Source organism: Epinephelus lanceolatus, chromosome 4 (genome assembly GCF_041903045.1).
Source record: "Epinephelus lanceolatus isolate andai-2023 chromosome 4, ASM4190304v1, whole genome shotgun sequence".
Lineage (NCBI taxonomy): Eukaryota > Metazoa > Chordata > Actinopteri > Perciformes > Serranidae > Epinephelus > Epinephelus lanceolatus.
Genome location: NC_135737.1, coordinates 11,760,004 through 11,775,307, shown reverse-complemented (window position 1 = coordinate 11,775,307; position 15,304 = coordinate 11,760,004). Strand labels below are relative to the sequence as shown.

Genomic DNA, 15,304 nt, shown 5'->3' with positions numbered 1-15,304 from the left:
TCGATACTGACCAATGGCAGACTGCTAGCTTGGTGTGTCAGGGCCCATATCTGTGGCCCGGGTAACTTTTGGAGTCTGATATAATATTTTATGAATGAAAGCCTGAGTTGTATCTGTTTCTTCTCAAAACTTTACTACAACTTTAAAAAAGCCAAACAATATTGGTCACCCTCACCCACTCCCACTGACTGCTGCAATGCAATTGCAAGTTGGTAAATGGTGCCATTAGGCTTAGGTCTTGCCTCTGAACCATTGATTTAATTTTGAGGGGCGCCCTCTTTAGTACACGGGGGGGGGCTTTTCTTTTGCAGTCTTTTCTTAAATTTGAAGCTGAAGTAACAAGAAAGAATCAGCAAGAATAAAATGTATCAATTAAAATGTCTGTACGTAGGCACTGATGATTGCTTGTGGGTGTTTTCTAGGATGTGTGGATGCTATGAGGCACTTGATGGGGGCAACACAGCTGACGCTCTTGTGGATTTCACCGGCGGCGTGTCAGAGCCAATGGACTTGATGGAGAACGGGTTCAAAGACGATGAAGAGAAACGTGCTGAGCTGTTCGAGAGAGTCTTAAAAGTCCACAACAGAGGAGGCCTTATCAGCTGCTCGATCCGGGTGAGGAGCAGACAAACATACATCTGAATGATTAAATGAATTGATTTAGAAAGGATTTACAGACTGACTGAACCAGTGCTGTGTTGTTCCAGGCAACCAGTGCAGCAGAAATGGAGGCCAAGCTGGCCTGTGGCCTGGTAAAGGGCCATGCCTACGCGGTGACGGATGTCCGCAGGGTGAGGCTGGGTCATGGCCTGCTGGCCTACTTCAGGTCGGACAAACTAACCATGATCCGCATGAGAAACCCCTGGGGAGAGAGAGAGTGGAACGGGGCCTGGAGTGACAGGTGAGGAAGAGAGATCCACAGACACTGAAGTTTAAGGAGCAGTGTGTAGGATTTAGTGGCGTATAGTAGTGAGGATTGCAGATTGCAACTGGCTGAAACTTCTCCCATGTGCCAAGGATGAATTCTCGGTTAGGGTTCCTACAGTGTCCACTGTTCAGGAGGTTTTAATTTGGAGCTGACTTATCCACAGAGGTCTCTTTATCTTCAAAACAAACAGACCAGGTGATCTAAACTGGTAAAAACACTGAATAAAGCAAAATCAGTATTTTTCTGATAGTGTTCGCCTCATTGACAAGGGGCTGCTAACTATGGTGGCTGATGTGAAAAGGCAAATGGTTTTTTCTAGGGCCAGTGTTTTGTTTTTCCGTTCAGTTGTAGAAACATGGTGGTGCAGCATGGCAGATATCGTGGACGAGAACCCGCTCCCTATGTAGATATAAAGGGCTCATTCTGAGGTAACGAAAAACATGACAATTCTTATTTCCAGGTGATTCTACACTAAGGAAAACAGCCTTATTGTATTACATTCCATTGTTGCCAGTATATCGCCCTAAATCCTACACACTGGACTTTTAACATGTCAGTTTGATGTCATTTTGTTCTTTAGTGTTGACATGTTTACTTTTTATTACACACATTTTACATCTGCCATCCAAGTTTTATATTAGAAGAAAAATAAAGATCTTTTTTTCCCTATTTGCAGCTCTGAAGAGTGGAATAAGGTCAGTAAGAGTGAGAGGGAGAACATCGGTATGACTGTGCAGGATGATGGAGAGTTTTGGTGAGTTTGAGTCCAACGCTGCCCCCTGTTGGCAGACACAAGATGCCTGCATGGTTACCTCTCTGAGGTCATTGACCTACAGTAACTGTCATTCACTCAAGGGTTAATTTGATGATGTAATAAATCTTTTTACTGATTTTTAGGTAATTTCTAAACGTAATTTACATTTCTTTGTCTTTGTTTACATTTTTTCTTCATTCACCATAAATCTCTCTGATCACACAGTAACTTACTCTAAACCCAAATTTCTACTTCTCAACCCCTCTTTCTCTCCCCTCCTGCAGGATGACATTTGATGACTTTATTGCCAACTTCACAGACCTCATCCTGTGTCGTCTCATTAACACATCCTACCTGAGTTTCCATAAGACCTGGGAAGAGGCTGTGATGCGGGGCTCCTGGCGCCGCCACGATGATCCGCTTCTCAACCGAGCCGGGGGCTGTACCAACAACAAGCACTCCTTCCTCCAGAACCCGCAGGTGTTATTTCCTCTCAGTGATTCATCATTTCTCGGATCTGGTGTTAGGCAAGACTGTGAACATTGCAATGGTGACGACTCTGCTGTGGAAAGAACTATAATAGTACTATGTGTGTATTTATTTTCTCTGTGTTGCAGTACGTGTTTGACGTGAAGAAGCCAGAGGATGAGGTACTGATCTGTCTGCAGCAGAAAGACCGCAGAGCCACACTGAGAGAGGGAAGAGGAGAAAACCTGGCTATTGGCTTCGACATACACAGGGTCAGCTCAGTGTGTGTGTGTGTGTGTGTGTGTGTGTGTATTAGATGTCATCTCAGAATCCATGCACAAGTTACGTTAAGTCTTCAGCTATTCCAGTCCTGAGGTCTCTACGCTGGCTTCTTGTCTATCAAAGAATTGATTTGAAAATACTACAGTTGGTTTATAAGGCACTAAATGCTTTACGGCTGAAATACATTTCTGATCTTCCGCTGCATAATGAACCATCCAGACCTCTCAGGTTGTCTAGGACAGGTCCGCTTTCTGTCCCCAGAGTCAAAACCAAACATCAAGCAGCAGCATTCAGTTTTTATGCTCTACATATCTGTAACAAACCCTCAGAAATCTGCAGGTCCACTGCAACCAGCTGAAGACTGTTCTGTTTGCTGCTGCCTTTTATTAAATCAAATATTTACTTGTATTCTTGTTTTTTATATCTGTCTTATTCTATTTCAGCTTGTTTTTATTTTCCCTCCCCTTGGCTCTTTAATGACTGTTTATAACTGTGTGTAAATTTCCTTTTATGATTTGTTTCTTTTGCACTTTGTCTTGATGTTTTTGATGTTTTATATGGAGCACTTTGAATTGCCTTGTTACTGATAATGTGGCATATCAATACACATGACTTGCCTATTAAAGTGTGTGTGCACGTGTGTTAGTCCAGAGCTGAGGAGGTTGAAGAGAGAGAAAATATGCTGCGAGCCTTTAAATAAAGGTGCTGCTGCCTGTCTGTCTTCAGGTGGAGTTTAACAGGATCTACCGCATGCACGTTACCCAGCAGAAGGTTGGTGGGAGCATTTACATCAACTCAAGATCTGTGTTCATACGCATTGACCTGAAAGAAGGGCGGTACGTCATCATACCCACAACCTTTGACCCTGGCCTGGAGGGAGACTTCCTGCTCCGCATCTTCGCTGACCTTCCAACAGACTGCAAGTAGGGACACACTGGGCTTGTTTTATTTTGAACTCAGCCTTTGTTGTTTTCTGTGTGACTGTTGCAGTGATTGCCGCTCAGCAGCATTATTGGATATTAAAAAGGAAACTGATTTTGTGAAATGGCAGTTTGAAAGTGATATTTAACATCGTAAAATAGCAAATATGTCACCCCTAAGCCTGACTGACACTTAATTAGTTTGACACTGTGATAGTGTGAAAGATTTTAACTCCTACCAAACCAGTAGGCAAAGTTTTCTGCTAGCAGGGGGTCTCTCAATCAAACACTAACAAAAGATGGAGCAATGCCGTCATTGCAGTCAGTTTCTCGCATTTGTAATTCCTTCAGTTTTCGTTGTTCAGGAGGTTTTTTTACCAGTAGCCGAACTATTATAGTAATGAATTCATTTTGCAACATTTTGCTACACAGTAGGTATAGATTTAGCTTAGTTTGTGCAGTGGTGTTTCAGGATTCGTGTAACGTAATCTAACGCCATGGTAATCTTAGGATGTGGCTAGTGTTAGCTCGCTATAGGTAACACTGTGCCATGACAAAAGTTCCACCGTTATTGGTTTTATTTTTCATCATATTTGGAAAGGAGAAACAACACTGATTCAAACTACAGGCAGGGAAAGAAATGCTGTTTTATATCAACAGACTACAACCCTTTTCTTTTTCACCACTGATTTTAGGTACCAGCCAATTGTAATGTGACATGACTTGCCCCGCTCTCACTCTCTGTTTATCATGAGACTCCCATGATTTATTTTTTAGGAAAAGGTATATTTTATTCTGCACCTTTCTCTGTGGATGTTTTAGTTATTTGTCTATATAAGAATATTATCAATAAAACCTTTCAGATAAACCTCAGATACAGTTAACTCTTGTTGCATATCAGTGACTTACAAGACACAGAAACAGGTTCAGACTAAACCACAGGGGCAAATCACACCTGAGGACACAGCACTGGGGTTTAGGACACCTATTTTCTTTCCTTTTTTTGGCAGACAGCACCTTTAAAACTTAAAGCTCAAAACTACTGACAGAGCAACACCCCATTTATTAACAACATCTTTAACACGTGATAAAAACAAAGGATCATGAACACAAGAACAAATTCAAGTACCTCTGTCTCTCTCTCTGTCTTTGTGACCCGTAGGGAGTTGACTGTGCATGAGCCTCCACAGACCTGCTGGTCCGGATTGTGTGGTTATCCCTCTCTGGTCACTCAGGTCCACGTAATGATGGCTAACGGACTCGCAGGACAAGACTCTGATGGAGGTTAGTTTTTTTTTGTTTTGTTTTTTTTCACGAGTCATCAACAATGACCCAGAGACACTTTGCAGGATATTTTCCTGACACCATTAACAGTTAACTGAGTTTGATAAAACTGAACTTTATAAGCTTCACAAAACAAGAGTTTGAAGGTATTTTTAGAGCTCTTTGGACATTGCAGTGTTGAGTATTATGCCCTGAATTGTATTGTTAGTTTATATCACAACTCAATGTTTTGGTTATTATTTAAAATTATTATTTTAAATTATTTGCACATTTATTGAATATGAGATGAGACCTCTGGTTGACTACAAATATTTCTGCTGTATTGTCTTGTTTATAAATGTAGTGATATCCAGTGGTGGAGGAAGTACTCTAAGCTTTTACTTAAGTAAAAGAAGTAATACCACAGTGTAGAAATGCTTTGTTACAAGTAAATGTCCTGGTTTGAAATGTTTTCTCAAAGATACATACTATGCAGGTTTGTCCTAAAATACAATACATAAACTCATACAGAAGTAATCGCCCTCAATCATCACTTATGACCCACTAGAAGTGTGTCACAGATGTATTTATCTGCTGAAACTCTGCCCTCTGTATTTTTTATTATGTTATCATTGTGTTCAGGATGTTACTGGAGACAGCGCACAGATGAGGTCGAAACTGTGGCTGCTAGTAACAGTTATTTTCATTGTTGATTAATCTGTTGATTATTTCTCAAATAATCCATTAATAATTTGGTCTATAAAGTGTCAGAAAATGGTGAAAAATCAGAACTGATTTTAAATACTTAACACACTGCTGGGTATCTTCAGCTATAATGATACAGCATAATTTATTTAGTGAATATTATTAATATTTTTTATTACTGATCTTAGTCTGTATGAAGTCGCTAAGGTTGTCAAAAAGGCTAGTGGAGTAAAAAGTGGAATATTTCCCACTGAGATGTAGAGGAGTAGAAGTACAACATAGCATAAAGTAGAAATACAAACATTGTTGTACTAGTACTCAAGTAATTACATTTCACCACTGGTGACACCCAGCTGTGCCGGAATCTTTCCAGATTTTAATATTACAGTTTTATTTAAGCCTCTGCTACATACAGTGTGTTAGCTAAGAACTGTATAGCTTAAGTCACAATGGAGATGTGGTTTGCTTTTGTAGCTTAAAGATTGAGTTCAGGGGATTTAGGGGCATCTGTTGGCAGACATGGAATACTATGTTCATGATTTTGTTTTAATTCATTTATAATCACCTGAAAATGATTGTGTTTTTGTTACTTTAGAATGAGCGGTTTATATCTACATAGGGAACAGGTCCTCTTCTATGGAAACAAATCATGTTTCCCTCAACGGACAAATCAATCACAGGCTTTAGACAGGGCCATTTGCACTTCCAACTGGTCACTGTAGTTCTCCTATGCACTTGATATACAGGGAGAAGTTTCAGTTCTGCAACCTCAATGCTAGATGCCTCTAAATCCTACACACTGGACCTTTAAAAGTTGTTAATTAATCAAACATCATTCACTTTCCTTAAATAACACATGAATTAATATGGTTTAAATGTTCTCAGCTGGTACTATGTGTGTGTTGGTGTTTCAGTGTCTGACCCCTACGTGATCATTCGTTGTGAAGGAGAGAAAGTTCGCTCTCCGGTCCATCAAAACACACGAAGCCCCAACTTCGACACCAAGGGGCTCTTCTACAGGAAGAAAGCCAACAAGCCAATCAGCATTGAGGTTTGTGTGTGTGTGTGTGTGTGTGTGTGTGTGTGTGTGTGTGTGTGTGTGTGTGTGTGGTAGTCAGCTAAGTCTGACAGAAAATTGTGCAGTGGTGAAAGAAGTATTCAGATCAGTAAAATGCTGCATTCACATGCTCCTCAGATGGTCCCATTTCCAAAGTTGGAAAATTGTTCCTCTGACTTCAGTGTGTTCAGGAGCTTTAGTTTATAATGTGGAAACAACATGGATGCTACAAAGAAGATGTGTTGTATTTTATTGCTCAGAGCATTTGAGCAACACATTGATAGCAGTTTGATGCTTTTTACAAACAGACTTTGTCTCAGACTTGTTGCTGCACCAGCACATCCCCTAAAACTACTGAAATATTGCTCCTCTGACTTAAAGCCAATAAATGACTTTTAAACTAATCTGGGTCACTCTTTGTGGACAGCAACTAACGGTTTCAACTTAACACCATATTACACATTACATTACATGTATTAATAATCCAAATCTGCAAAGTAACTAAAGCTGTCAGACGAATATAGTGGTGAAGAGTACAATGTTTACCTCTGAGACGTGGCGCAATAGAACTATAAAGAAGCAGAAAATAGAAGTACTCAAGTAAAGTACAAGAACCTCAAAGCTTTACTTAAGCAGTGTACTTGCGTAAATGTACTTAGTTACATTCCACCGCTGAAATTGTGTCTGTGTTGTGATTGTTATTGTCACATGTAAACGGTGAATTCCTCTCTCACTGTGTCTCTCAGATCTACAACCACAATGTGTTAATGGACTCCTTCCTGGGTCAGGTGACGTTGCCGGCCGAGCAAGGTGAATTCCAGCAGACGCTACACCTGAGGGACAAGGGCAATCGCCGTGACAACGACCTGCCGGGAACCCTCACTGTTGCCGTAGTGACCAGCACGGTGCTCACCAACATCTGAGACAGACCACGAAACCGTCCAGTCAGCTAAAGTTTACCAAATTGCCAGTTTACCACTCTGTAAGGGTAAATATTTTCCCAAATAGAGAGGGTTTAGTTATTGGAAGTTTACTTTATAGAAGATGACACATCCAGCAGGAGGTCTGCAGAGATCATCAGGGCCCAGCTGTTCAGAAGTTATCTGATCGGATTTCAGATATCAGATTGGATTCAATCTTAAAAATGGTTTGTTCAGAGCATAGTGGTGGTAGTATTGGGATACCTTTGATCCAGGCTGGATTCGCTGTTTTTATTGTCTTTGATGGCACCTGTGGTGATAAGCAGTAACAGCAGTGTGTATGTTGACAGATGAAGTATCAAAACCAGGCTGGTGAATTTCCAAATTGGGATTACTCTGATCTAGATTAAAGTTTTTGAACATCTGGGCCCAGAGGAGGAAACCTGATTCTCCTGCTATGTTTCAGCCTTATTAATGTCTGTTTACCAAATGATTTACAGTGCTTGTGTTATGTGTATCTGAATATCCTGAAAACATGAGAATTGAAAATGAGGTCTTGCTGACTCATAAACATTGTTTACTGTCCATGAACCACTATCAGCCACTACTTAGTGTTCTTTTTATTCTGCTCTTAAATGTCTTACTCTATTTTATCTTTTATCTTACTTTAATATTTTTTAAATCCTATTCATGTCTTTTTATATGGCCTCCTTTTATATCTTGGCTCAATGCCTCTCATGCCTCCTGAACACCCCTTTGTATTGCCTTGTTGAAAGATGCTTTACAAATAAACTTGCCTTGCCTGTACCATACCTATACTAGAGAGCAAAGTCAGGTCATTACTGAAACAGTAAAAGCAAATGAGATCACAAGAAATAAGGCTTCAAATGATCTGTCTGCAATTATGCTGTCTTCCTGTACTCTCTTTCTCAAGTAGAGCGGCGAGCTTTGTTTTTTCTGCCACTGGAGGTATTCTGTGTCCCGTATTTGTGGACTTGGTTTCGCCATTTCAACAGGTCTCTGTTATAACTTGCACAAATTAAACAGGCAATCTGCTTCTAGTGATTAGTGGTTTAGTGTAATGATTGACAGAGGCCCTTTCTTACATCAAGATGCTTAGACTATAGGAGCTTACAAGGCACACACAAGAATTATCTCCATGTTCACAGATGCAAGAACAAATTTACAAATTATAAGAATACTTTATTGTTAGAATAATAATAGAACAATACAATACATTGTGTGGAGGTACACATATGTCTCGTGTGCTGCTGCAGCTTTTCACCCATCTGTGAGATTCAAAATTAAAAAACAGTCCATTTAGTGAAGTTGAAAAAAAAGGCAGGTGGATTGTTTGCATACATAAAGGTGAATCCATGTTCTTATAGGTAACTGTCTTTTTCAACAGTCCACTACAGACTTAACCAGTGTGTTGACAGATGCATGTTCCACCTGACATACATTTCAGCACATTTTGGACAAGAACAGATTCACTCCATTGGGCTGCATGATAAGAGAGTAAACATTTGCATCACAACACAAATTCTATGCTGTTTTCTTCCCTGATTTACTTGCAAAATATTTAAAACTCAGTCACACACCCCATAGGTTTGAGTGAAAAATATCAAGGTATCTAAATTAAAAGGGTCATCATTCATTTGCCTTACTATATATATATCATTGTTTGCCTTAGCTTCATGTCTTCGACAATATAAATAAATAAATTAATAAATAAATAGAACGTTTTTAAACCCTTAAAAATTTGCTGTGAGTTTTATCTGTCAGCAGGTGGTTTCTGGTGTAATGGCGCCATCTTGTGGACACCACTAGAAAGTACAAGTAGATCTTCGGACGATCCACGGATTAAACCTGTTCACAGTTTTTTTCCCTCTAATTTCATTTTTTCTTATATGTGTTAATCTAATATACCAACCCAGCCCTTTTTGACGGATTATATATGTATTTTTACATGAATATAATAAATAAATTATACAAATAAACACAGTACAAGGCTTTAGTATTTAAAATGAATATATTAAGATACTAAAATATATTAAAAATGAAAATTAGTTCTTTAAAAACTTAATAAATGGTTACCTATGGTATTTAGATGAATACATTAAAATAGTAACATAAATACATATTGAATAAAATAAAATAAATATTTTTTTTATTTATAGCATTTAAAATGAATAGATTAAAAAAATTAATGAAAAAATTGATTAAAATAAAGGGATTTGTTTGTATTAATTATCTTGCCAGTCATATATGCTTATAAAAGTTATTAATTTAATTTATTTAAAGTTAATTTAACTGAATGCATTTATTTTAATAATAAATCCCTTTACTTTGAACTTATTATTTGATTATTTATTTCAATATATTTCAAATATTGAATCATTTCATTTGATTTATGTTGCTTAAACATATTAAATGTGAAACATATTTGTGGTCCACTCATCAAAGAGGAACAACATTTATCCGATTTTACTTCTCGTACTTTTAAGTATATTTTGATGCTAATAATATGTACTTATTTTGAATGCAGAGTTTTACTTGTATGAGAGTATTTTACACTGTAGTATTGCTTATTTTACTTTAAAATACCGTAAAATATCTCAAAACTTCATCTTCGGTTATTATCGCTTATTGTGCTCACTGGGGTGTTTGGGGCTTTTGTTTTGAAATGTAGACGTGACACCGGAGGCGGAAATGCTGCACGGACTCTTTTCAGAAACGTACAGGCTGCTATGGCCGCCATATCGAACAGTTGACTTTACGGTTATACGGAAGAAAAGGTGTTAACGTGTTTAAAGTCCAAGTGACTGATTTAAGTTACTATTTATGCGTAAATACCCCGCGGACACAGTGGGCTGAGTGTTTTAATTTGACTGAAGACCAATGGAGGCGAGGTTCGGCAGCGAAGTGGCGTCTATCGTGGAAGTCGCCATCCAGGCGACCGTGTCTGTTTTCAGAGACTTCTGGGCGAAAGAGGCGCCAAACACCGAATGGGAGGACGCGAAGGTCGCCGGCGAAATCCAGGAGATAGAGAAATGTCTGGTGGTCCAGATCCACAAAGTGTTCACGGAGTTCTCCTCCGAGCTGTTCGAGGAGAACGAGGCTCTGCGGGCCAAAGTGGAGCAGCTGGAGGACGTGCTGCAGAGGAAAGCCGGGCAGCTGGAGCAGGAGCTGGAGGCCCGAGTGGGTCAGCTGGGCAAAGAAATGGAGCAGCTGGAGAAGGAGCTGAAGAGCATCAGTGAAGGCACCAACAGGTCCCAGGGAGACTCGACACGCATACTGATGCAGGACGGCTCACTGATAGGTGAGGGGAGGTCATCAATCAATCGATCAGTCAGAATCAGACTCTTTAAAATTTGTTTAGCAATCGACTATTTTGCTAATGGATTAAGCCAGAACTGACAGAAAATATGTGCTTTACAGATGTGATGGTTTGCTGCTTATCCTGTAATTATTTAAATCTATTTCAAACCATTCTGACTTTAGTTCTGTTTTTTCTTCAAAGAGTATTTTTACTTTTTACACTTTAAATACACTTTCCTTGTTATATTTACATACTTTTACTTAACATTTTTTTTATACATAACATTTTTAATGCAGGATTTTTTGTTGTAACAGAATTTTTTAGTGTGGTATTAGTACATCCAGGGTATCTGCAGGTCCTTAAAAAGTCTTAAAACTTAGAATGTCTGCAATTTAATCTCATAAATATTAGGCCCTAAATATTATCAAGCAGAATTATATTTGAATTTTTGAGGTCTTAATTGCCACAAACTGAAAAAAAAAAAAAAAAATTGTCCAAATCATTCTTTAAGTTCTTTAAAAATTATTTTGAAAAGGTCTTAAAAACATCAAATTGAAGTGTTAGATACTTGTAGAAACTTTTATTTTACTTTAGTAAAGGATCTGAATACTTCTTCCAGCACTGGTTGGACATTAAGTTTACCTTTTAACTATGTGTGCAGACAGGGATGCTGTCAGTAAAAGCCATCAATGCTACCACCAGTAGGTAATTTCATTATCGGTTAGTATGTCTGAAAGTTATTCTGTGTGTGACAGCTGGATAAATCCTTTGTATTTGTACTCAGCCAGTGCTCCTTGTGATAAACACATTTCTCCAATCAGATGGTCAACATTAAATCATGAAATTAAGCTGATGTGACATTATGTCTCTCCCTGTCTTCGACACAACTCAGGAGCACCAGTGTTGGCGGCCTCCACCAGTCCTGCTGCAAAGAAGTCCACCTCAAACTCTCCTTCAGTTTCATCAGAGAGCACTGACACTGTTCTCAACTCCACAGCTGGATCTGTGGCTGTCCCTAAACCTGCATTAGCTCCAATGGTGTTTGTTGGCAGAGTCAGCTCCGCTCCCACATTGCTGTTGCTGGGTGCCAGTCAAGTTGTCACCCAGCCCTCCACATCATTGACGGCCATCTCTGAAACAATGGAAGCAACACAGCTCGTCCTCAAACCAGCAGCCTCGCCGGGGGCTATGCCTCAAGACGCCCCAAGTCCAGACTCAAGCATCGTCAGTGGTGTCGACTTGGCACAGGAAAAGGTCAGGTGTTTCTTTGTTGTATTTGGTTTAAGTCTGTGTATTCAAATTTGTGTGGATGCTACAAAGTCTTAATAATCTCAAACCTGAAATATTTTGTGTCTGTATACTCATCAGCTGCATCTCACTGGTGGAAATACATTATGTATATAAAGGGCAATAAAGGTGATATGATGAGTATTGCATTCTTTAAACAACAGACTGAAATTATTTACATATGTTTCTAGAGTCATGTATCTATATATGACGTGTAATAATACTCAGGAAACCCTTCACTGTTAGGGTGGTGTTTTTTTCTTTTTTAATTAAACAGAAATTATTTCTTTGTGCATCACAGAAATCTGTTGACAAGGCACCTTCAGGGAGAAAGAGGAGGACCAGGAGAGCACCCTCCAAAACTGAAGAAGGTATGATCAGATTTCACTTTTAGAAGTTTTGGAAGGAACTTGAATAGGTAGAGGATACAATCCTGTCGCAGGGCTCTAAATACTTATTTCTGTGTACGTGCACTGGTGAATGAAACATTTAAAACTGCACGCACCTAAGTGTGTTTTTACCTGCACCATTTAGTGTATTTGTGTTTTCTTAGGTGCCAGTGGCTGCACAGCGCCACGTGCTGTGTGGCTGCTGTTTTGGAGTGGGGAAGAAGTTTTGATTTCAAGATAGAAGTACCATTTAATCCGGGTGTTTATTTAAAAAATATGGGGTATTGGATCAGTGCATAGACTCCTGTACATGCTGATATGCGATCCAGCATTTTAGGCAGCATGTAAGGTATTTCCCATACAGGTATAGGTATTGGAACAACTCTAGTATTTTGAGCCCTTTCTCAAAAAAAGAAGTGACTAATATAATAAAAGACTAATCTTGTAAATCTCCTCCATTTCCAGTTTCCACTGACAACAGCGCAGTAGAGAAAAAAATCACATCAGCTGGAACACAGGCAAAAAGGCCTAAAAGAAAAGAGTCACAAACAGTGAAGAGGTTCTCCTGTGAGCAGTGTGACGTCAGCTTTCATTGGAAGAGTGAACTGAAGAAACACATGAAGGTCCACAAGAAACCTTTTCCTTGTGAGCAGTGTGGCAGAAGTTTCCTGGAAAAGAAGTCTCTGGAAAATCACCTCTTGCGTCACGAGGCAAGTAAAGCCCCCCTGCCCTTCCCGTGTCCTCTGTGTAAGAGATCGTACAGAAGAGAGCAGTCGCTTCAGAATCACATCAAGCTTCACCAGCGGCTGAAACCACCAAAGCCGTTCACCTGCGATCAGTGTGGGAGAACATTCAGAATCAAGCAGTCTCTGGAAAACCACCTCCTGCGCCACGAGAAATGGAAGCAGATGGTAAAGTGCCAGCTTTGTGACAAGACTTGCAAGACGTCTGTCCAGCTGAAATGTCACATGGCGGTACACTCAGAGGAGAGACCATTCAGCTGTGCAACATGTGGGAAGGAGTTCAAGAGTAAAGACACCCTTCGCTTCCATCAGATGGTTCACTCCAACGCCAAAAAATACAAATGCACAATGTGTGACGAGACTTTCAAATATGCCCACTCCCTGACTGTGCATAAGAGGAAACACACAGGTGTCACTCCGTTCATATGCACCGTGTGCAACAGGTCATACAGGACTGGCACTGCTCTGAAAAGACACAGCATAGTCCACACTGGGGAGAAACCGTTCACCTGTCACATATGTGGAGCGAGGTTCAGCCTGAACAACAACCTCAAGAGGCACCTTCGCATTCACACAGGAGAGAAGCCATTCACCTGCCAGGAGTGTGGCAAGAGCTTCTCAGACAACACCAAGTTGAAGTCCCACATGCTCATCCACGGTGCCAGAAAACCTTTCATGTGTGATCTGTGCGGGAAGACCTTCCTCTTCAACTGCAGGCTGCTGATACATCAGAAGTACGTGCATGCAGACAGGAATGAGGAAACAGACGGCACACAAAGACTTCTCCAGACTAGAAGGCGAAACAAGTCGTTGGTTAAACCATTCAGTTGCAAAATATGTCTGAGAGGTTTCAGCGCCGCATGTTCCCTCAAACTTCACGAAAAAGGCCACAGTGAGCCCAAGGAGTTCAACTGCAGCATATGTGGGAAGTCTTTCCACAACAAATACTCGTTCAGCTATCATCAGAGGAGCCACTCGGGGGAGAAGCCCTTTGTGTGTGATGTGTGCGGAAAGAGATTTTTCCATGCAGGTAGTCTGAAGCAGCACGAGCGGATTCACACAGGTGAAAAACCATACAAATGCGACCAGTGCGACAAGGCCTTCAGAACAGACGGAAACTTTTACAGACACTTGCGGATCCACTCGGGTGAGAAGCCATTTGAGTGTATGTTCTGCCTCAGGAAGTTCCACCAGTCAAACCAGCTCAAGTCCCACATGCAGGTTCACACGGGGGAGAAGCTCTACTCGTGTCAGCAGTGTGGCCGGGGTTTCTCTGACTCAAGGCAGCTCAAGAAGCACAGCTGTGATGGGCCGTAGGTGATGTGATGCTGTGGTGTGTTGGACTTGGGTTAATCTAAAAGTCAATAATGAAACAGCAGTTTGTTATATTAAGGGAAACAAAATTACTTGTGTGTGGCCTTTGTGCTCAAAATATTGCTTTACAAAAATAACTTAATGGGTGTCATGTTCATAATTTGTTATGGGGGGCTATTACAGTTCACTCAATTAACATACTAGCTTATTGACTGATTTGTATGTTCAGAAAAAATACGCTTGTGATAACATCACAGTGGCAGATGGTTTTGTTTTTGCTTTTGGTCAGTTTAACTTTGGAGTTATAACACTTGAGGGCTCTATTAACTCACTTGTCATCACACTTGATATGCTAGAGTAAAGGGATTAATCAAAAGTAAATCATACAGAAATTTACAGTAAAAGTAGTTGCAGCTTCTCTTAATTGGAGTATTCACAGTAGAGGTAGGCAGCATTGTTCGTGGCATTTACACTTCTGTTTTTGTCCCTAACTATTAAAAACATTCAAAAAACATTGAGGCCATATAAAAACCACAAAGTTAAAAATGTGAACTCCCAAATACACATGTAGAGGTAAGATAATGTAAATGTTTTGAAGGTGATAAATGCAGCAAAGATGCCAGTATCATGACTTCAGAATATGTTTTTGTAGTTAAACTCAGCAGCTAAACCTTTTTCTCTTCTCCAGTTGAGCTGATAAAAATAATTTTTGAATGGCACTGTTTTTTTGTATTAATTTATGTTTATTAATTCGTAATAATCAACAAAATTCCATTAAGATGTAATTACTTTAAAAGAAAAAATGAAGCTGCAAAATAGCTTTCTAGTGTACAGTTTGTTTAATATGGCAGAGTGATGATTTTTCTTTCTGTTAATGTAATTAAAGCTAATTTGCAAACAAAGCAACTTTTAAGAGTTTTATTTTGAAATATGACTTTGTGCTGCTTCCATT

The 15,304-nt window shown here is 39.7% G+C and overlaps 2 protein-coding genes across 2 annotated transcripts in view; both read left to right on the top strand.

The window, feature by feature from the left end:
- LOC117259868 (calpain-5-like) overlaps positions 1–8,115 on the top strand; it is a 41,315-nt gene extending 33,200 nt beyond the window's left edge. Inside the window, exons 5-13 of the mRNA XM_033631650.2 lie at positions 423–615; positions 708–901; positions 1,605–1,682; positions 1,967–2,162; positions 2,300–2,422; positions 3,159–3,355; positions 4,515–4,636; positions 6,235–6,371; positions 7,124–8,115. Of these exons, the coding sequence (XP_033487541.1) occupies positions 423–615; positions 708–901; positions 1,605–1,682; positions 1,967–2,162; positions 2,300–2,422; positions 3,159–3,355; positions 4,515–4,636; positions 6,235–6,371; positions 7,124–7,300 (1,417 nt within the window). The 3' untranslated portion in view covers positions 7,301–8,115. The remainder of the gene's footprint in view (positions 1–422; positions 616–707; positions 902–1,604; positions 1,683–1,966; positions 2,163–2,299; positions 2,423–3,158; positions 3,356–4,514; positions 4,637–6,234; positions 6,372–7,123) is intronic.
- A 1,920-nt stretch (positions 8,116–10,035) lies between these two features.
- Positions 10,036–15,254, top strand: LOC117259143 (uncharacterized). Its single transcript, XM_033630381.2, has 4 exons — positions 10,036–10,619; positions 11,512–11,873; positions 12,208–12,277; positions 12,761–15,254. Exons 1-4 carry the CDS (start codon positions 10,199–10,201, stop codon positions 14,353–14,355), a joined length of 2,448 nt encoding a protein of 815 aa, XP_033486272.2. The 5' UTR covers positions 10,036–10,198; the 3' UTR covers positions 14,356–15,254.
- The last annotated feature ends 50 nt before the right edge of the window (positions 15,255–15,304 follow it).